This window comes from Pocillopora damicornis, chromosome 8 (assembly GCF_964200805.1).
Source record: "Pocillopora damicornis chromosome 8, jaPocDami1.2, whole genome shotgun sequence".
Taxonomy (NCBI): domain Eukaryota; kingdom Metazoa; phylum Cnidaria; class Anthozoa; order Scleractinia; family Pocilloporidae; genus Pocillopora; species Pocillopora damicornis.
In genome coordinates this window covers 3256252-3278320 of record NC_142677.1, presented here as the reverse complement: position 1 = coordinate 3278320, position 22069 = coordinate 3256252, and the positions used below count along the sequence as shown (strand labels likewise).

Genomic DNA, 22069 nt, shown 5'->3' with positions numbered 1-22069 from the left:
GACACATTACTAATGTGTAAAATGGGCCATTTTAGGTTGCAATACGAGGCAAATAAGGCATATTGGTTTCAAAGCTGACTGTCACTGAAGCGAAAATATGTTAAAAATAATGGCGTTCCTTTTTGACTTGCTAATTAAAACAATTGAAATCTTTGGAAAAAAAAATAATGACAAATGATATTCCCAACTGAATTGGCATCGTTTTCGGAACGATTGTTTAAGACGAGTTTTAAAATTGACTGACTATTATCGAGGTTGGTGAAGCTGGAATTTTGAAGAGGTGTGAGCGTGACTCGTGCGTGATCGAATGTAGGAGACGGTAGAAAGGTTTTCTGAATAATTTTGAGCGAGTGGCGCCTTTCCGGTCGCACAGGATGCTCTTAATACTCCGGCCGAGATTCGATTCACGTCATTACTCATCATACATTCTTTCTGAAAAGTAAAGAAGCTACTTTTCAACGGCAAGAGTTTATCTCGAAATGAAAAACGGATCCAGGAACATATCGTGTGATCAAGCGAAACTGAACAACAACCGAAACCACAACAACGAATCGATCAAATCGACATGCAACGGAGGGATTTTTACAGAGAAGAAATTACTCTACAACTTCGACGAAGTTGCACCCGATTTCCAAGAAGCTTTCATTCTTAGCGGGTATCGGAAGCCTTACAGCAGCACCTGGGAATGTTTACAAAGCCTTTTCTACGTTAACAATGAGACTTTTAATATGTGGAGCCATATCGTGGTGTGTTTATATTTTGTCGTGCGGTACTCCGTGGTCTTGATTGAGTTAAGAAGTTCGTCCTCGCCGAAACAAGATTTTTATTATCCAATGTTATCATCGGCTATCGGGAGCGTCACTATCTACGCGTTGAGTGCTACAGCTCATACATTTAACTCACGGTCGGAAAAGCTGCACAGAGTTTTCTACTTTTTTGATTATGCCGGTATTAGCATCTACACCTACACCTCCGGTCAAGTTATGTTCTTCTACAATCGACCCATTCAAACTGGATGGCGAATTTTCGAATCTGCATTGTTTTACACAATCATTGGCGCCAGCTTATCTTTTCTGGCAACTTTCTTTTGCTGCCAGAGTAAAGTTGGTTTACGAAAGCACGGCTCGGCAATCCGCATAATTCCAGTGTTCGCTGGCTGGCTGAACACTGTATTATCTCTTGCAGTTGGCGTGACAATGTGTAGCTGTCACGCTGTCACGACATGTCAATCTTTCATCGCCTGCAATGAGCTGCTAATCACGTACTTTCGACGTCACTGCTTTTACTCAATCGTGGGCGGGTTGATTTATGGAAGTAAACTTCCAGAACGACTCTTGCCAGGAAAATTCGATATCATAGGAAGCAGCCATCATTTTCTTCACATTTTTGGCGCCCTCTCCACAGAATACGCCTTCAAAATTCTGCAAGTTGCCATAGAAAGTCGTCAGGATTCAAGAAACGAAGTTTTGGCGAAGTCACTGATTGGTATATCGATCTGGGAGACATTGTTTCCTACGGCTGTAGTATTTGTCGTTAACATCGCCATAGCTTCTTGCTTTGCAAAGTTGATTTATAATTCCAAAGATGAAATAACCATCAAGAAAAAATAAGTCATACAAATGTCAGTTATCATTTAAAAATTTGACAGTTAAGGAATCATTTTGAGGTGTACAAAGGACCACCATCATTTATCGCCGGGGGTCGGGGGGGGCGGTCGGATTTTGGTACTGTCACGATAAAGTTTACCTGATCCTACCATGAAGCTTTGTAATATATTTTCTGATCCCCCCTCTCCCCCTCCCCCCCCTCATTGGCAGTTAATTCTTCTAAGACTCTGTTGGCGACGACTGATCACCCCTCCGTTTCCTCATGAAAACCATGTGATCGGCCGCAAAATCACTTGCTCCCCGATCCTCTCAAGCGATCAAAAAAAACGATTGGTCTTCTTATTTTTTTTTTTCCTTTTGTCGAATTTTGGAGTGAGGTTCATTTACGTCGGTTATGTATAGGGTGGGGGGAGGGAGGAAGGGCAGGACGTTGTAGCCATAATAACCAAAGAAAAGGAAAAAATTTCCCGGGCTTATTTTTCTAGCTAAGCCTTAATATAACGTTTTTTTTTAAGTATTTATTTACAGTTTGTAACTTGAAAATATAAAGGAACTGATCATTATAAACGCTTGTAAACTGAGTTAATAAAGATACGCTTTACATGTAGATTGAAAACAGCCCTTTGTTAACGAAGAATGTTCAGTTTGCGGAGGATTAGAGACACAAAAATCATCCTTCTCTTTTCTTTGCTCATTACTGACCTTCAAACCTATCTCAACACACCCCACCCCCTCCCCACTGACCTTCAAATCTCACCCCACCACCTCCCCCTCCGTCTTGTCAAAACCAAAGTTTTAAAAAAGCAATATTACTAGTTTTTTTTCTCGTTACGCGGTGCAAGCCTATATCATTTTTATTTACCTGCCCATTTTGACGCACATAAAATGCAAACACCAACAACGCAAGCACAGCTGGCTTACTAAACTTTTATCGCGTGAAAAATGTAGCTTGTACGGTGCTAGATCAGTTGCATTGAGGAGTAAGTTATTGATTAGAGATTCCCGAAGTCTCCGTCTCAAAATCACTGTAAGTAAGAACCTTTAGATGAAATAATGTTTTGCCCATTCTCGGGCAAATCAAACGCATCTTCACCAAATTGGTTTTTGACACAATGACATCTCATTGAAAACATCCAAGGCACCTCTCCCAAATCGTCTCTTTCCAACTAACACCCGTCAGCCATCTTTGATGACACATGTATCAGTGATGTCAACTATTATTAGTTGATGCGAGTTACCAGTCGCGATCGCGAGTTGTAATGAGCAATCGCACGTTACTGGGCTATCGCAAAATAGTAACTTGCGATTGAAAAGGTCACAAGTTTGCGCAACAGAACTTTACTTGTATTTTACTCGCTTGACTCTATACTAACTTCTCGCACTCAACAATCGACAACTGTTCACGCACTAGTGCGTGAGGTGTTTCGCGATTTCTCCTCGGTTTTGATCGTCACTGAAAGTTGGGACGGATACGAATCGATCAGCGGATCTGTTACAAACCGACATTAACTGGGTTCGATCGTTCAAATTGTCTGAATTTGGGTACGAATCCTTCGAGTACAAAAGTCTATGGGTACGAAAAGACTGGATACCGGCTGGCACACCACAATCTCCTCTCAGCTGACCGTAATGAGGCGGGAGGCTAGTTCATGATGCTCTTTGGCTGCCTAGAGATGAAAAGAGCTCGGCTAATCACCTTCAAACTAGCCAATCAGCGCGCGCGGAAAGCATTATTCAGCTTTGCAATATTCAAAATTTGGTGATAATTCCTTTTCATTACCTGTAAAAATATAAACTTTCTGAATTAAACGACAAATATTCTTCGACACAGTTTTGACTGGTAGTTTACAATGGAAATTTTAATTTACTATTGGGAAAACAGCTGGCCTTCGGCATATCTACAACCGCCAATAGTTCCATACATCAATTGGTGCTTTGCTGAATAAATAAAGTTGAAAATAGAGCGAATCTAGGGCAAAGAGCCAAAAAGGGGTCTGCCCTCAGTGTCGAATGAAAGCACCCACAATCTTCTGTAGCAGCTGAATTTTTATTTTCCTGTTTGTTTGTTTGTTTGTTTTTTTTTTTTTTCATGTGACATATCGGGTTTCATTATAAGAAAAACTAACAACTGTCAGCGCTGCGAAAGGATTGCTTTGACAGGAGTGGAGATGAGTATTTCAATGATTCGGCCGGCAATAAATAACTCGGATAATAAATGAATCGTTGTCGTTTATAAAACTATCGGATGTTCATTTGTAGTGTGTAACATTTTGTTTCACCAAAACTAAATGGTTCTCGGTAAATTTATTTTAGTTTATTTATATGCTTTGTAGGTTCTTCGTAGGAAAAAAGAAAAAAAATTGTACCTCTTCTACTGTTTGTCTTTCTTATTAGCGCTCTATCAGTCATTGTCAAAAAAAATGTGACATCTAGCAATATAGCTAAGCGTGCACTGTATAATCAAACAAGTTTTGTACACAGAACGACATTTAAAAGACAATCGAAACCAGACGAAAACCAAATAGCCAACTTCAGCTGCTTTAGCAGCCAGTGGAAAAGGTTTCTCCTATAAAAGTTTGTCACTCAACAAGAAATGGCGTCTTATTCAAACTCGACTTCGAATGAAACACTGGTACACGAAGCGCTTTGTTTCATTCACGACACGAACGTGGTTCGCGCTTTTCGCGTCGCGCCGTTCGCGCCGTTCGCGCCGATTGCGTTTTTTGCCATAACCGGCAACTTTCTGGTTTTCGCTGTACTGTTAAGAAACAAAGCAATGAGGAAAACTATTAATTTCTTTATCGCAAACATGGCGATAAGTGACTCGATCTTTACACTAGTGTACCTTCCTCGTGTCATTATAATCTTGTTGTTCGGGTACAGGTGGCTCTTGAGCGATTTGCTTGGCATGATATTTTGTCGTATGTTACCATTCCTAGTTGAAATATCCACCATTGTCTCTGTTCTTACAATTGTGGCTATCACCTTAGATCGCTCACTGGCCGTGTAGTTCCCGTTACGAGCGTCTATTACCACGAGAACTTGCGTGTTCGTGATTCTCGTGATATGGGTAATCGCGATAAGCGTTCAAACACCAACTCTTCTGGCAACAGACTGGGATGAATATCAACAAAAGATGTACTGCATTGTCGACTTTGACGTAAAATTTGGCGCAGGTACGGCGATGATATACTTCAAGTTCGTGTTCATAGTATTGTACGCCATTCCATTTTCAATCACTGCTGTGTTGAACATCGCCATCATTGTCGCTGTGGGTAGAATGAAAATCCCTTGTTAAGGATATCGAACAAATAACAGCCTTTTTTTTGTTTAGATCAATTGTCAATTACTTTAATTTGCGTGCCTAGTTACGATCTTAGTTACAATGTTTATCTTTTTCCCTATTGGTTTGAAATCGGATATTTTAACTTCACCACGCGCATATAAAACCTAAATTAGCGTCCCTATAAGCCAGAGTTTCGTAAGATTTCACCTTGAACAGCAATAACTTCGTCTTTCGTTCCAAACCTTTGGCACAAGCGGGACCGATATGTAAGTGATTTTTGTTAGTTTCAATTCAATATGTTTAAGTTTAGTTTTTTACCTTGGGCGATAGCGCACATATGTACTGTGTTGTACAACAGTACAACTAATTATCTTGAAATCGAAGGAGTATTTTGAAATAACTAGACGCTCGCAAAGTAACGCCCACGTTTTAGTCTTTGGGCTGTTAATCAGCCGCAAATGGTCATCGTGTAGCCGATCTTTGAATCTCGAGTAGTTTTAATTTAGCCTTTTATGATTTGTTTATGTTAATTCACGTTGATTGTTGTATTTTAATCGCGTTATCGACATAAGCACGTAAAGCGTTTCTTTCATGCCTTTCGCACCAATTCAATTAGATTCATGCTTTCGTTATAATATTATTGCAATTTCAGTTTACGATCGTAATCGTGACCGTGATCTAAATAAACACCGTTGATAGTCATCTTGGTTTTCGTGGTTTCATTACGACCGGTAAAATAGTCCCCACATCAGCGACACTTAGAAAACACGCATAGCGACACCCCTCGAAGTTTCCTCTTTCGTCGCAAGCGTCACATCCCTGGAAACGATATTTCAGGAGCTTTCAGGAAACGTCGAGAAGAATCTAATCGTAAAGTGGTCAGAATGGTTGTAGTGGTGGTCTCCACGTTTCTTCTTTGCTGGTCGCTGTATTTCATATTGATGGTTCTTCGTAAAAACGGTGTACATGTTCCTTGTGATGTCCTCTACCTGCGGCTATTGTTGGTTCATTTCAATGCCGCCCTGACACCATGGTTGTATGTGATGTTTAGCGAGAATTATCCCCAGGGATTTGCAGACGTCCTTTTCAAATGGGGATGTCGAGTGTTTGCTGCATCGGTAAATCATCCAGTGGAGGATAACACTACCACAGACAGTCGACAAATTTCTGCGACAGATCAAGACTTGCAGCTGCAAACTCTGCAAACCTCTCAATGTGGCTCCACTACGCAGTTACTAAATTGATTTTTAGTATTCAAAGCGAGGGAACAGAAGAAATCTGCTGATGAATTCACGTGAAAAGACTGAAAGTTGACGTAAGTTGGAAAACATTTTTCCCGAGATGCCATGTGAAAATGCGAATTGCAAACGAAAATGCAAATTCTCCAGTCTGCTGCAAAGCGCAACATTTTTTTTCAAAAGTGCCATAGACGTGACATCACGCATCTAAAAAATATACCCAGAATTGGTTACTATGCGACTTCTTTTGAAATGAGGTTGAATTAATTGCTTATTTCCCGTTTTCAGATTGGTCAGCTTTATATGCAACTGACCCCAAGAAGGGTCCTTTCTATTCCTCCTTCGAGGAGGGACTCTGGTTGCAGTTGATCACGTGCCTTTGTAGAACAAAGAACGCCGTAGGGAGGGTGGATCCTCGACTTAATTTTTCTGGGAGACACGCAACCAGCCGCAACCGGGTCACCTCCCCCAGGGGTGAAGAGAGGGGACCCTGAGAACGAGGTTGCTATGTTGAATTAATTAAACCTAAATTCTACGTCATCCTTGTTTGCTTTGGTCCTAAGCACTGGTTGGCTCGTAAGAATCAACGGAGAGTAGGACTGCATGATTTACTCGTACTGCAGGAAACCCAAGGTAATTTTAGTGGCAGTGTTACTTGACTCCTAGCACGTAACGCAGTGGCAATAAAAAAGATAGAGAAGAATACTGGTTTCTCTCGATAAACCTCAAATACTTCACTCTAACGGCTTCTAGGTGTACCCGCCGAAGAAAGAGGACTTCAGAAACAGAAAGCATAACGGTAGTATCTGCCAAAACTGATAATGATAATAAATTATAATAATGCAAATAAACAACTAGCAAAAAAAATTAAAAACTACTTACCGTGTGCTGAGGTTCTAAAGAGTAACCTAGACTGTAAAATATGTTTTAAATATTGCGAATACGGACGCTGCCATTTTAGACACAACCCGCTGCCATGTTTAAAATAGCTCCGTAACCTCGCCGCAGATGCATAGCGGCCCAGCCTTCAACTCATATGGCGGGAGCGCGGTCGAACAACAGCAGTTAGTTGAAGAGTCAACTTCTATTTTCATTCAACTCAAACCCAGATGATTTCCGATTTTATTTTACTGTAAGGAAAGTTTTAAGGCAGTTTTGCAAAATATGCTAGGGGGAGAACATGGAAACAGCTCTCCTGTGCTGTCGATGGATATGGTGTTTCGGTTCCCTTACCGAAGTCTGTCGTGTGGAGAAAATGTTTTCAGTGTCCGACAAATTGCGTAAACCTGCGGGAAATTTTTCTTCATTACGCGGTGTTTGAAGACTTCAACGACTTCAGTAAAGTCAGAGTTTAATTCGTCAATTACGTTCACATGGAACCTTGTCATCCGGTAACTGGCACGTGTAAGTGTGACCCAGGATTCTTTGGGGCCCGCTGCTCTAAAGGTAGATGTCACTTAATACGGCGTTGAAACTGAATTTTGCCCCTTGTTTTACTGTAATAATGCCTCCTTCACAGGATGCCCTTCAGAGTCCTTTGCAGTAGGGTGCAGAGAAAAATGCAAGTACCTGGCTAATCACACAGAAAGGTGCCACTCTAAGGATGGAACGTGTGACTGTAAGCGTGGTTACTTAGGCAAACACTGCTCAAGCAGTAAGTTTTCGTTCGGTGACTTATTAAAAAGAGAGGTTAAACTGCGGGTATTTTCTTGTTCTTCTTGGTGAGAAAAGTAACCTCATGGATGACCCATGGATGACTCCTGAAGCCTGTTTACACCTCGTCAGAAAAGAAACAGCTAATTAATGATCGTATAAGAGGACCTTTTGTTGCAGCGTTTAGATCACCACTGAAGAAGGCATTGGACAGGAGTGTCGAAACGTTGGGTTTATGAATTGCAACTTCTTCGGTTACATTTATTAAATCTTTAAACCAGAGTAGCATCAAACCATGTCTGATTTTCCACCTGGTTGCAATGTGAACTTAAATATATTTTGCTGCTGTTGATTTAATTTTTTTTGCCGAAGAAAATATTATTGGATAAAAAATTTCGTTGTTGAAAAAAAAAGCCAGTTTAAAACGTTATTGATAAAAACAAAAGGCCTTTAGTTTGTTGATTCGACTGAATAATTTCAACATCGGATCGGACTCTTTAATTAGGGGAAAGAGGAAAAGGGAAGGAGGAACACACGAAGAATCGAAAGGATCAAACTTGTTTCTTGCAAAGGTGATCTTAATTTGTTGTACGTATGCTTGAGTCGAACGACAAGGAGATCAAATTCTTAGTTTTGAATGTGTGAAATAGAATGCGCACCGTGCGACTTTTCTCTTCTCCTAGAAGTGATTAACGTATAATCTCTTCCTAAAATAACCATACATAGTTCAGCAAACACGTGATGAGAATACACAAACTAATCAGGTAGAATTCTTTATCTTGATGTAACACCAAATTCTCTTAACTTATTTACAAAGAAATGAGTAGCAGCTGAAGGGGAGAATTAGCAATCAGATTTTGCGAAGTAAAGGAGAGAGCTGACCTTTGGCTCCCGCGTAGCAAACATAAAAAAAAGTTAACAGAGCTACCAGTCTGGTAAATAGACAGAGTTTCCTTTGTTTCGTTTAAACATCTGTTTAAACGTTCTCCAAGTTTCAGCGCCTCGTTTATTTTACAGTACCACAGTCGTCAAAATTATGTCATGTAACTAAAAATGTCCTGTAACTGATGTTTTTACAGCAAACTTACTTTGATTCTTGGCCAAATACAAATGCCACAGTAAATCTCTCTGAATGCTCAGCTGTTACATGTGTTGAGAAAAACTAGGCATTGCTCCGAGGCAGCGGTAACCAGCTACTTTATTGTGTTGACTGAAAATGGAAAAAGTGTTCCTTGGTTTAATTTTGGGCTTCATCGGCTTTGCATTCTCGCGAGGTACTACAAATTTAGCTAAATTTGTTTCAGGAATTTTAAAGTGATATCTTCGATGAAAGAGTATATCTTGAATTCTTGAGCTAATAAGATTTAGCAGCTCGCCAGCTAATGATAATATTTGCAAGATGACCTCTATCGGAGCTGATACAATGATTCTTAGCATCTCGTTTTTCGTTCATGTTGATTAACACTTACAAAAAAATAAGAAGAAAAAACTTATACAACTTGATAAGTTGTAAAAATTAAGGAACTCAGGTGAAGCCTTTAGAACAGAAGTGTTTGCTAAAAATGTGCCAAGTAAGAGTTTGAATGTCGAGAAAACTGTTTAGCCTGATAGAACTTTGATTCATCAATAGATGTCGACAACGCGTGAGAGACAAGAAAGAAATGATTTAGCAAAAAGTTGAAAAAGAATATGCGTTGGCCGGGAATCGAACCCGGGTCAACTGCTTGGAAGGCAGCTATGCTAACCACTATACCACCAACGCCCAGTTAAAAGCTATTGGAAGAAAAATTAGGTAATTTTAAATATCATATCGAAAAATTATAAATCGCGTTTATCCATGAAGCAAAGCCCTCGGTAAGAAAGTAATGACAACATTTACTAACAAATTCGCTTTGGAAAATTAGGAAGTTTTACGACACCTTGACCTTCTGCCATATAGATGAATTCCATTTCTTTCCCATAACATGTTTGCCTTGTTCTGAAATTTGGGACAGAGGATGAAGAAAGAGAGCCTTTAAGAAGAAGAGAAAATGAAATTATGCTATGGCTTTGTCTCGTGTCAGCAGAGGAAACATCTGAAAAAAGATAACACTTTTGTTGACCCGGCTCTCAAAACTCTGGGTAGATATTTAATTTACCATCTTGAATAGAGAGCTCAACGAATAACAATCTTCTTATTCGCTCGACAAAAAAGATAACGAACATAACTACACGGAAAAAATAGGTAAATATCTTATGAAGCTAAAGAGAACTCAGAGCAAAGAAAAATATACCCGGTCTTAAAGGTGTAAAAACATTAAGCGACCAATACAGCCGTTCGGTTCAAATTTAGTTTCATGCCTGACTCGCCTAGATGATACATTAGAAGCGCCAAACATATAGAAAGCAACAAATGAAGCCACCGAGTCCTGCAGTGTTTGGACACTAAGTTGCGAAGTATTTCTAAAACTATTTCTATTGTGTGATTGTGTGATTACTCGTCATGTTAGCTTCTTGCTCTTCAGAATGCAAAGACTTGAGCGGAGAGAGTTTCTGTGTACACTACAAGAAACTCTGCACAACAAATGTGAATGTCAAACAAGCCTGCAGGAAGACCTGCGGACTCTGTAAGTGTTACTTTCAATTAGTTTCTACCCAATTTTTTGGACTTGAGAGGTGGAAAGAAATCTTGGGACGACCTTTCAAAGGCAAGCCAGCCTGTGCGTATTACACAACGATTTTCTTATAGCTTTTCCCCCTAGGTGCGACCCCAATGGATTGCGATGTCGCCATAGTCGGTGGAGGTCTGGCGGGACTTTACATGGCGGAATCACTGCTGAGACACAAGAAGGAAACAAAAGTGTGTGTTTTTGAGAGAGATGTTCGTCTTGGTGGAAGAATCTTTGATCATGTATTTCCTCAAGTGCCAGATGAAGTAGTAGGTAAGTGTGATGATAAAAGTGAGCCAATGCACTCGACTCGGGAGAACTGGGGTCGAATACATCAAGTCGAGGCTTGTTTGACATATCTGAGCGGGCTCGCTTTCAAAATGAGACTAAGTACAAAACCAGTTTTCTGGTGAAAAAGAGTCTCCTTCTTATATAGCTTCGCTCATGGCTTCGCTTGAAGGTTTCACGCATTACCGTTTTTCTTTTCTTCCGATGAGTTTCTCACAGAAATACTCTCAGTAAAGCGTATAATTCTTGTACTTGACCAAATTTTCCGCCGGAGCTTGTGTTCTCATCCAAAAATATCGTCCAATGAGAAGTGAGCCGAATTCGGTGAATGTGCTGTTACATTAATAAGGCGCCATTGTCAATTAAAAATTAATCTGTATTGTTCAGTCTATGTAAGGTTTAGAGCGGACTTGTCCTTCAACTGATTAGCCAGTGTAGGTTGATATGGAGGTAAATACGATTCAGAGACTAAGCACAACCTTGTTCAATATATGGAGTTGTGTGCACATTTGACTGCAAACTTTTCAGCTGATAAATCAAACCAAAAAGCCTCTCTTTCCTGTGTCAAAAAATAGGTAGAAGATGCCTGGGGAAAAGAAATCTTGCATCGCAACTGAAAGTATATCATAGAACGTTGATTTTATTCATTATGTCAAGCATAGGACGAAAAAAACATAGTCCCCTTAGAGGAATCGATTATCGAATTTGCGTCCCGTAGATCCGGCACGTTATCGATTGAAGTCTAAAACTGCGCGTGCTGTTTTGAGAATAGTTATATTACATATATGTTATGATGCTTCAACATTTTGGCTTTATCTTCAGGTCTCGGAGCATGGAGAATCGATATGGCTCACTACAACATGAGGTAGGCGTGAATTAGTTTCAGGAGTATCTTTTCTTGTTTTGGTACAAGTTGCTGGCGGTGCAATAAAACGAATTACCCAATAAACTACGGTGTTATACAAGGATTTTCCAACGCGCTTTATGCGGATTTTTTTTTTCGTGGATTGCGTATCCTGCTTTTTTCATTCAATATAAAGTCGACTTTTCATTTTTTGGACTGTTAAAGGGCTATTGTGTCTATACAATATACAAAATAATGCATGGTCACTTGAAGATATGAAATTTATCTTTTCATGTTCAACTCGATATCTTACTCTTTCGCTCCGCTCACCCGTGAGCTATCGAGTTGAACACTCGAAGAGAAATTCCATATCTACGCGCGCCCATGTATTGTTCTTTCTATAAAGGTTAGAGTTCGGTTCAGACCCCTCGCCGGGTCAATGTGTTGTATTCTTGGGTAAAATACTTTACCCTAACTGTGCCTCTTTTAACCCAAGAGTATGAACGGGTAACGGCGATATGTCGGGCCAGGAGGCCTGATGGAATGTCGGGGGAGAGGGGGGAGTACTTATACTGCTCCAGGGGGGAGTACTTATACTGCTAGTCGCCTCATTCTATTGTTATGAGCAATTGTTGTAAATATAAGCCATTAGAAATCTCCAGACTGCTGAGTCATGCTGACTTGCATACCAAAGCACTTTCCAAAACATTTCATCAAGTCACGCAATTGTTAAGTAATACTACTAAAGTAGTTTTTATGTGAGCCTCTAGAATGCTCCAGAACACTTTGTAAATAAATATAAAGACTCACTTACGTAAAAGTAGTAGGAGTTGTTGTTGTCGGAGCGACGACTGTTTTGAAAGCTATACCGAGAGTTACCGCGGAAGATTGCTCATTCCAAGGCCGGTAACTTTGGAGACACCAGTGAGATTGTGCCAGTGGTGAGCTGGGATATAGACTGTGGTGGGCTTAATGAAGGTTATGAACGATATGTATTGTACTGGTTTTGGGAACTGCTCCTTGTTAAGAAAATTATTTGCTGTTTAATAAAGTAGTTGAGTTTGTGGAATTGTAGTATTTCCCGTGGGTTAGATTATGCCATAACACTATGGAAACTGGAATAAGCTCCGGCTGGTTGACCACTTAGCTCGCGGACAGTCTGAAATTTTTTTTCTCTTTCTTGGGTTCAACTTGCTAGTAGTGCAATTGAGACGATTTGAATTTCAATTGTGCACAAAATTTTTTCTTTCATAGGAATATCCTCAACAGACTAAACATTCCTCACAAAGACTGGAACTTTTACTCAAATCCTCGAACAGAAACTAGAGGTTTCTTCGCACGGGACGAGCATGAAATCAAAAGAAAATCATTCCCGGCTCTAACTCAAGGAAAATTCAAATACATGACTTGTTCGCAAATGTTGGACTATCTACTCAGAAAAGAACATGTCGATAAAGTCCACAATTTCGCAACGTTCGAGACATTCCAGAAGCACTATTTAACACCTGAAGGTTCGAGGTTTTATTTCGACGTTTTTGGGTATGATGGAGACCTTGACGGTAGTCCAGAAGGCGTGGTAGAATTCTACGAACAACTAGCTGCACTTACAGGAAAAGAGATTCGTCCTTTAAGAGGGATGTCGGCATTCATCGAGGCTTTGGCCAGATCGGCAAGAGGTCTGGGCACAAAAATTTTCACGGGTGATAACCACAAGATTCTATCAATAGACAAACAAACAAACCAGTTCGTCCTTAAAACTTCACAATACGAAGTAAGCGTTGGGAAATTAGTTGTGGCTGCTCCTCCGGGTGCGTTTGGAAGTGTCAGCGGCAGCGTAGCGGAACAGATTCAGCGCGCACCAGAATTTCAGTCCATCCTACCCCGCCCAGCATTTAAGGGGGCTGCAGTATACCCCACGGCGTGGTGGGAAGAAATCACGAATGTGAAGGACAAGTTGTATCCTATGGAGAGATTTTTATCCAACAGTGATTGTCTTGGATGGACGTTACCACATAGGTGGGGCTTGTTGACAAGATATACCTGTATATTCTCATCAATATATATCAAAGCTCCGTATCGGCTTAGAATAATTTCGTTTCTAAAGCGATACAACATAATCATTTTTTTCCTCTTTTCCAAAGGTTTGGGGTTCGATTCCTCATGGGTTCCAGCCTTGTGACAAGGCGAAAAAGCTATCTTTTTTCTATTAATTTTAATACCGAGTTTAAAAATTCCTATCTTTTCAATAATTGTCTCGTTTATTACCAGCGGGAGCGGTCGAAATGGCGAGGCAGTTCTTCACGTAGCTTACACGGACGGTGTTTGTGGCGAAAAATGGGGCGAGATCCTCAAATTACCAAAAGACGTCATGGACCGAGAAATTCACCGCGCCTTGGAATACAAGTTTAACAGAAAAATCCCCAAACCTCTGAGCACAGTGTATCAGTATTGGAACGAAGGTGCATGGTAAGAGAATTCTCTCTGAAGGCCAGCCATTGTAATCATTACTGAAAAGGGTAGTACTTTAAATTAACAATTACCTAGCAATCCTGTCGTGCATTTGAAAAGTGTGTTCTTCTCCCTCTTGTCATTGCGTCAGACTACCTATCTTTTCTTTTGATTGAGTGTCGTGAAAACAGACAAAAGCTATTTCAATGACCAATCAGAGCCAAGGAAAAGAATGAAACGAGCCGATGAAACTCAATGTTGTAATGAGTGAATTTCCTGAGGCAGGAAAAGGTTATTAATCAGGTCGCCATTGGTTGTGAATGCGTGACACAAGTTTTTTTCCGACCAATCATAAGGTGAAGTCAACCAAAACTAATGTAAATGTGGATTATTCTTGACACTCATAAAAGAACTCTGAAATCTTACACTGGGTTAAAAAGGAAAATTTCTACTTCGACTCCAGTTCTGTCATAAAAACAAGTCTCCCAGACCATCCCGAATACGCTTTCTTTATTTCAAGGTACTTACAGAAACCTGGAAGCCGCGTTTCCATGAAGCAAGTCACCCAATGGGCAAAGAGACCTATTGCAGGAGAGGAGATCTACGTTATTGGTAGCGCATATCATCCCTATCGGGGGTACTCTGAGGGTGCTATCATGTCGGCTAACAATGCTCTGAACGATGGTTGGAAAATACCTATACCCAGTCCTCCGCAACAGCAGTACGCGCCAAAAGGTTTCGCGGATATAAATTGGAAGAATATAAGATAAAATACGTGTTTAGCAAAGGAGCTATTCCTTCGACTTATGACAATAAAACACACTTCTTCAAGTGATAATATGTTTGTGGTTCATTTTGCAGAATTTTTAAGAACCTTTCATTACAATCATGATTGTATGATGCGACTCTGCAGAACTCTCCATTTAATACTATGGAAAACATATGGCTTCAAAAAGCTGAGATCAACTTTTTTATCTGTTTTCCATGCTTTGGTGCTGCGTCGGTGGGAGAGTATAACAGGGTAATATAGCATTAGCAACAGAGTTGATTACGTAAATCGACCACCGTAGAGAGTTTGAAAGCTGACGTTTTCAGCGTTAGCCCCAAGTCCTTCGCTCTGACAAAGAGCTAACGTTCGAAACGTCAGCTTTCAAACTCTTTACGGTGGCCAATTTATGTTATCAACTCAGCTGATAATACTATATTACCCAAAGAGTAATATGACTCAACAATAATGAAAAGATTATCATTCTTACTGCAAGTTACAAAATTGCACTTTGTCGTACCTCAGAAGAGATGATCTGATTGTGTGTGTGTGTGCGCATAGGTCAAATGAAACAATTTCTTTCCGTCTGCTTTCTTATAGTTTAGAGCAACATTAATAAAGTCAGTCATAGGGACTTCACACCCATGTCTGATCTACAAAATATACACTTCCTTAGTTTATAACAAATTAAATATCAAATGTTGGGACTGTTTTCTGACACCCAAAGCAGGACTTGCATCACTTGCCTCACATCAAACCACCATATATCTGGCTAGTAATAGAAACTTCTAGGTGTCTGAATGTCGTCCAGTAGTTGCTGAAGGTCATCATCATCAAACCTTCCCTCTAAGCTGAAAAAGAGAGTTTAGAAAAGAAAACTTTCTGTAACAAATTGAGCAAGTGCTTATCATCATAGGCGATGGGTTTTAATACACCGTATTTGACCCGTTTAAAAAACACTATGGGGGGGGGGGATATTTTACCAGTTGCATAGTATTTTCCCAAGCCCTTTAGGGGTAGGGAAAAATGCGAGCAATGTGTATGCAGTGAAACAAGGATTTTAAACTCTTTCACTACCACGATCTCATAAGAAATTCTCCTTACTGTCTCCAGTACAATTCTTGTAATGTTAGTTAGGGAGAATTTGTGTTTGGGTCAACTAATAATCCCCCAAAATAATATTTTTCTTTATTCTCTCCACTTGTCTGCTTGATAATGTATTGATATTGTAAGGAGAAATTCTGTCTTGGTCATTCATGAGAGTTAAAGGATTAAACCTCTATCCCTAGGAATAACTGGCATCTAATTTCTCTTTGCAGTATCACTGCTGAATAACAACATTTGGTGTAAAGAAAAAGGCAAGTGATCCCTCACTAAACAAACATTTGACTGTTAAACAAATTCTCCTTGTTAATTCCATAGACAATGTATAAAAACCAGTATGGAGAACATGCATACTGATGCTAGGGTCTGAAAGGTAAACACTAACCTTGGAATCAAGGCCTTAGCTTTCAGGACATAAATTGGCCAAACAGACCAGTTCAAACTTGTGCAGTTTCTTTTTGCCCAGCAAACTATAACAAGAGATTTGGATTGTCAGAAACTGAAAATAAAGTTGAACTTCATTGTGACAATCAGTCTGGGGTAAAACTAACAGGAAGATGAGAGGAGGTGGTTGTTTTGCAGAGGTCACTACTCTGTTTAGAAAAAATAGTTCCAATTTTCCTGTGCATCTGTTCAGTGAAGATCACAGATGACATCAAAATGTGATAAGAAAAAAAATGGCTCATGAGGCACCACAGAATATCACTGATGTTATTATGTTTTGATGTGTTCTGTGATCTATTACTTAACAGAGCCATGGCAACATGGAATCTCTTTATTTTATATGATAGAAAAGCAAGATGTTGTTAATAATAGATCATAAGAAAGAACCAATCAAATGCGTGTAAAATTCAGCTTATTATATAAACTAAAATCTCCTTCATTACACACCTCTAATGCACAAATAGTCTTGGTCAGTCAAGCATCGCTGATCAGTTGCTCTTAATGTCTGAGAAGATTGTCTTTGATTTACAAGCATAACACTCTTTTATTTTACTTATAGAATTGGCCAGCATGTCATGGAAAGATCTTTTTTCTGGCCCTTAAACTCCCACAAGTGATTAAAATGTAACTTCTCCCTATAACATCCATACATTATCAAGCAAACAGGTAATGAGGATACTCAAAACTTACCAGGTAGATGTTATAAATCTTGATCTAACACCAAATTCTCGAAACTAATTTAAAAGGAAATGTGTAACGGCTAGAGGGGAGAATTAACAATAAGACCATGGTGGTTAAAAGGTTAAGTATTTTCTTACTCTGAGGTTTCTTTGTACTGATATCAGCATTGAATTAATTTCATTCTGTTACCTTCTAACTTGAGCGATAGTTTCTGTTTTTATATCGACCAAACTTCTGTGTAGTAAAGGGTTTTCTAACTTGAGCGATGGTTTCTCTATTTTTATATCGACCAAATTTCTGTGTGTAGTTAAGGGTTTTCGTGAAATCTTCCAACAGTTCTTGCTTTTCCTCTGCTCCTTCGTTCTGCGTCTTTCTGTGTTCCAACAACATGTACACTTCTGAGTTTAACAATGTTACCGCACTTTAGAATTCTAATTTCCAAGGAGCCTTCATTCTTAGCGGTATCAGAAGCCTTACAGCAGCACCTGGGAATGTTACAAAGCCTTTTCTACATTAATAATGAGACTTTTAATATGTGGAGCCATATCGCGGTGTGTTTTTATTTTATCGTGCAGTACTCCGTGGTCTTGAGTATTGAGTTAGGAAGTTCGTCCTCGCCGAAACAGCATCTTTTTACCCAATGTTACCATCGGCTATCCGGAGCATCACAATCTGCGTGTTGAGTGCTACAGCTTATACATTTAACTCATGATCGGAGAAGTTGCACAGAGTATTCTACTTCTCTGACTATGCCGATATTAGAATCTACACCTACACCTCCGATCAAGTCAGGATGTTCTTCGACAATCGACCCACCCGAACCGGATGGAGAATTTTCGAAACTGCACTGTTTTACACGATCGTCGGCGCCAGTTTGTCTTTCCTGGCAACTTTCCTATGCTGCTAGAGTAAAGCACGGCTCGGCAATAGTATAATTCCAGTGTTCGCTGGCTGGTAGGACACTGTTATCTCTTGCAGTTGGCGTGACAATAAACAGCTGTCACGCTGTCACGACATGCCAATCCTTCATCGCCCGTAATGAGCTGCTAATCACATACTTTTGATGTCGCTGCTTTTACTCAATCGTGGGCGAGTTGATTTATGGAACGACTCTTGCCAGGAAAATTCGATATCATAGGAAGCAGCCATCATTTTCTTCACATTTTTGGCGCCCTCTCCACAGAATACGCCTTCAAAGTTCTGCAAGTTGCCATAGAAGGTCGTAAGGGTGCAAGAAATTAAGTTTTGGCAAAGTCGCTGGTTGGTATATCGATCTGGGAAACATTATTACCTACGGTTGTAGTATTTGTCTTTAACATCAATATTTTGATTGGCGGTCAATTTTCAATTGTGGCCTTCTTTGTACTCTCTTAACGCCGACTGATCCCCTCCCGCTCCCCCTAAACACCAAGTGATCCTCCTCAAATCCTCCTACACCACCCCTCCCTCCTCTTTTTTCTAGAGATAAAGAATCCCTTGTCTATTCCCAATAACTTAACCCTTTAACTCCCAGATCAAATTTGTCATTCTCCTTACTCACAATTACACAATCCTTATAATGTTAGTTCAGAAAATTTAGCATTGGATCAATTAATTATCCCCAAATGGATAGTTTCTTTATTCTCATCACTTATCTGGTTGATATTGCATTGATATTGTAAGGAGAAATTCTTTCTTGGTCACTCATGGGAGTTAAAGGGTTAATCACAAGGATACAAAGAGAGCCCTCCTTGGGGGACCCATCCAGTTTGATCAGTATATGATCTAGAAACATCCGCCGCACCACCCCCCTCCCCCACTCACCTCGGCAGCGGGTAAATAAGCTGGGGTGAGAACATGGATACAGCTCTCTTGTGCTGTCGATGGATATTGCGTTTCGGTTCCCTTACGGAAGTCTGTCATGTGGAGAAAATATTTTCAGTGTCCGACAAATTGCATAAACCTGCGGGTAGTTCTTTCTTCATTACGCGGTGTTTGAAAACTTCAAAGACTTCAGTCAGTCAAAGTTTAAATCGTCAATTAGCGCCAGGGATGATCGTGATGCATTTGCAAGACACGTTTGCGGCAGGCTAAACCCGCTAGAAAAAAGAATTACTTTTAAAATACATCGATTTCCGTAAACTGAGGCTGTTTGGCGCAAATCGGTGCACTTCAAAGGGGTGTTGCAGTGTTTATGTTTTTTGTACACGAAGCTGACAATTGTCGGGTCTGTTTAGTTTAAAAGAGGGCTAAGGTTTCAGAAGTAAGCATTCATCTGATGAATCTATTTAGGGCATCTGTCGATTTCCGGCTTGCGTGTCTAGAGAAGACAGCTACAACACACTTGTCGGTTACATTCATTCGGTAACCACTTAGCCTTAAACTTTGGCACAAAACTGGTGGAAAGATGAATTCTCTTCGTAAGAGCGTCATAAGGCTTGTGGTAATTCTTTACGTCTTGGTGGAATGTTTAGGATTCGACGGATCTTGTTGCCAGCATGGATGTATAAACACTCTAGGAGGAATTCGTTGTATCTGTAGAAGAGGATTCAGGCTTGTGAATCGCTGCCAATGCAGAGGTAAGCTGTATAATAAGTGATTTCGAAATTTCACTTCTTGTAGTATGTTTTAGAATAGGAAAGCGTTCGAAAAAGTCCCACATTGCCAAGTATTATGAACACTAACATTGCTGACTTCGGAAAAACATTAAGAACAACCTATTTTGCGTGCTAAACTCTGTCAACAGAATATTTCTTTGACCCAATCATGAATGTCTACTCGTGTCTCAGTGTAGTGCGGACATCTTCCGTTTGTTCTCCTCGATGGCAACTTGAGACACTTAGTCGGTTTTCCTTGTTCTAATTGAGCATCGGATAAAAATAAAGACTCCTCGCTTCTTTAAATTCATTTTTTTAAGCACTTTAAAGGAACGGAAAACGTGATTGTTTTGATTAATTATTAGAAGCGCTGAACTGACATCTCAGTAAACCGCAAGCATAAAATAGCAGGGGGCTTAATTTCGCGCGCGATAAGTCAAATTGTCAGTAGATCATATTATTCTTGCGGCAATCGTTCTTGAAAGTTATAAACCCGTAATGATAACAAGACATGACAAGCTATGAATTGAGTATAGCTATATAAGTCGCGATAAGATTGTCTCCACAACGCCAATTTATCGTTCATATTATCAACTATTGATTGAAAAGAGGAGTTTTTCGAATGTGATCCCAAGCGAAGTCCATTTCCACAACTCGAGTCAATATTTCAAGAATCATCTGATACAATACAGGAATGTCTTTAACTGAAGCTATGTGAAATTGTAATAATTATTTCTACACATTTGCCCTTTAGGCGTTTTAAGAAACATTAGACCTTTCATGAGGGATTTCTTCCCTGTTCTCTGTCAAACGATCTTTCTGCAGGTAGCGTTATCCCGTGATTATCTTGCTTAAGATAATTACCTTAAAGATTACGAGGCTCCTGAGGTTACAGTGTATAATCTCTTCGCAGCTGTAACTTATCTGACATAGAATTTCAGCTTGATATACTGAAGTCATGACTTGTATCAGCTGCACACGACCTGGTCTCTGGTCTCGCATGAGTAAAATCAAAATGGGAGGAAATAGGAGATTCACTGAAAATCAAAGCTAACTTGGTGCCAACCAATGAAACTTCGAGGCTTGCGCTGCCTCGAGGAAGGCTACTTACGCTCTTTTTTTTTTCCTTAAAAAAAAAAAGACTTCACCACTTGAAATTAGTCTTTTTCAGAGCTAGTATTTCTCTGCTTCGTGCAGTTACTTGCTCTTTAAAGTTTCTCTGTATACAGTAATGTTTCTAGGTGTTTGGTGTGACAGGATGCCAAAGAGGAAATTCTGTCGGCCATATGTGCACGTACAAACTACTTCTGAATCAAATCAAACCATAAGAAGCTGACAGACGGTTCTGCTTTCGCTCGATGACAATTACTTGTCGGTTTATAAAATCAAATCCATGCCAGTCGTCACACCAAGTTTGCTCATTTGAGCGGAAGCTGGGTTTTGTTAAACGCAGTTGCTTGAAGTAAGGTCCTGCAGGACTCAAAACACGTGTTATATTGCCCCAAGCGTAGACGTTTGCAAACAGCTGTCGTGCTTCCTTCATAGACTTGTACCCCATTTTTCGACTCCAAATTTGGTACAATAAAAATTAACGTTAATGAGAACTTAAACCCTTCGTGAAATTCAGCTTTTCAGTTTTCTAATGTTAAATTTTGTTCAGGGAAACCTGGATTGACTAAGCATGTTTTGTTGGTGCGAACAGGACATTACATAGCGTACATGGCTTCGATTAACAGCCTCGTTTGAACTGTTTACTTTCGAGTGACTAAGAAATCATTTAGAACTTTTTCTCATGTCATGTCTCCCATTTCAAGAGGGTTTACAGATGATTTTAAAACTCAGGCAGCTGACGAAGGCTAGTGTTGTTAAAACTCTTAGATAAATGTTCTGTTGTTTATAATACTTTATTTTCGTTCATCGTGGGTAAGCCTTCGTCGAGAGAAATACGATATGTTTAAGACAAACTCTGATAAAACGTAATTATGTTGTGACTAATTGATGGTATATATCAAATCATAACTTCTTTTCAAAGCAAGCCTCCATGGTCCGCCGTTGCGCTGTTGGAATGAAAAAACGGGGGCTCTTTCATTGATCCAAGAGTTAACACTTTCTCGTGACTGAGAAGAAAATAAATGTACTCGTCGATTAATTTTGATACTCTTTAGCCTTAAAGGATTAATTTCGACCTGACAAGTACGGCGACATAGGCCATCAGGACTCAAAGATGATACAGACCTTGACCAAACTAGATTAGAAATGAGACATAATTCATAATTCATTGCCTGAAAGGGGGGGGGGGAGGTCGGAGGATTTTTTTTTTTAAGGAGAGGGGGTGGGTGCAAAGTTTTAAGGAGAACAAAGGGGGGATCAGTCAACGGAGAATAAAGGAGGGACTACGTAAAATTGACGGCCAATTAACCAATTACAGGGGATTACGAAAACACTACAAAGTCTTTTGAGGGGGGGAGGGCAAAGAAGTACTCTTT

At 39.9% G+C, this 22069-nt stretch overlaps 3 protein-coding genes, 1 long non-coding RNA gene, 1 other non-coding gene and 1 pseudogene across 7 annotated transcripts in view; 5 read left to right on the top strand and 1 right to left on the bottom strand.

Moving 5' to 3' along the window:
- Window positions 1–200: 200 nt before the first annotated feature.
- Window positions 201–2214, top strand: LOC113679159 (membrane progestin receptor gamma-A). The gene has a single exon (XM_027196108.2). It carries the CDS (start codon window positions 480–482, stop codon window positions 1608–1610), a length of 1131 nt encoding a protein of 376 aa, XP_027051909.2. The 5' UTR covers window positions 201–479; the 3' UTR covers window positions 1611–2214.
- Window positions 2215–5044: 2830 nt separating this feature from the next.
- On the top strand, window positions 5045–7005 carry LOC113679622 (uncharacterized). Its single transcript, XR_016179080.1, has 2 exons — window positions 5045–5159; window positions 5546–7005. It is a non-coding gene; the product is annotated as an uncharacterized LOC113679622 (long non-coding RNA).
- A 1899-nt stretch (window positions 7006–8904) lies between these two features.
- LOC113679157 (achacin) lies at window positions 8905–14847 on the top strand. Of its 2 annotated transcripts, none has more exons than XM_089180076.1 (7): window positions 8905–9058; window positions 10274–10390; window positions 10526–10705; window positions 11543–11585; window positions 12819–13580; window positions 13833–14030; window positions 14533–14847. In XM_089180076.1, the coding sequence occupies exons 1-7, from the start codon at window positions 9001–9003 to the stop codon at window positions 14780–14782; spliced, it is 1608 nt and encodes a 535-aa protein (XP_089036202.1). In that variant the 5' UTR covers window positions 8905–9000; the 3' UTR covers window positions 14783–14847. The 2 variants fall into 2 exon arrangements, with proteins under 2 accessions (XP_089036202.1, XP_027051908.2); XM_027196107.2 differs by having other exon boundaries at window positions 8916–9058; window positions 10289–10390.
- Trnag-ucc (transfer RNA glycine (anticodon UCC)) lies at window positions 9475–9546 on the bottom strand. The gene has a single exon. It is a non-coding gene; the product is annotated as a tRNA-Gly (tRNA).
- A 2148-nt stretch (window positions 14848–16995) lies between the features above and the next one.
- On the top strand, window positions 16996–18488 carry LOC149040963 (membrane progestin receptor gamma-B-like; annotated as a pseudogene).
- A 339-nt stretch (window positions 18489–18827) lies between these two features.
- The window catches only part of LOC113679153 (uncharacterized), a 21284-nt gene continuing 18042 nt past the window's right edge, over window positions 18828–22069 (top strand). For both annotated transcript variants that reach the window (XM_089180069.1, XM_027196104.2), the window contains exon 1: window positions 18828–19565. In XM_089180069.1, the coding sequence (XP_089036195.1) occupies window positions 19394–19565 (172 nt within the window). In that variant the 5' untranslated portion in view covers window positions 18828–19393. The remainder of the gene's footprint in view (window positions 19566–22069) is intronic.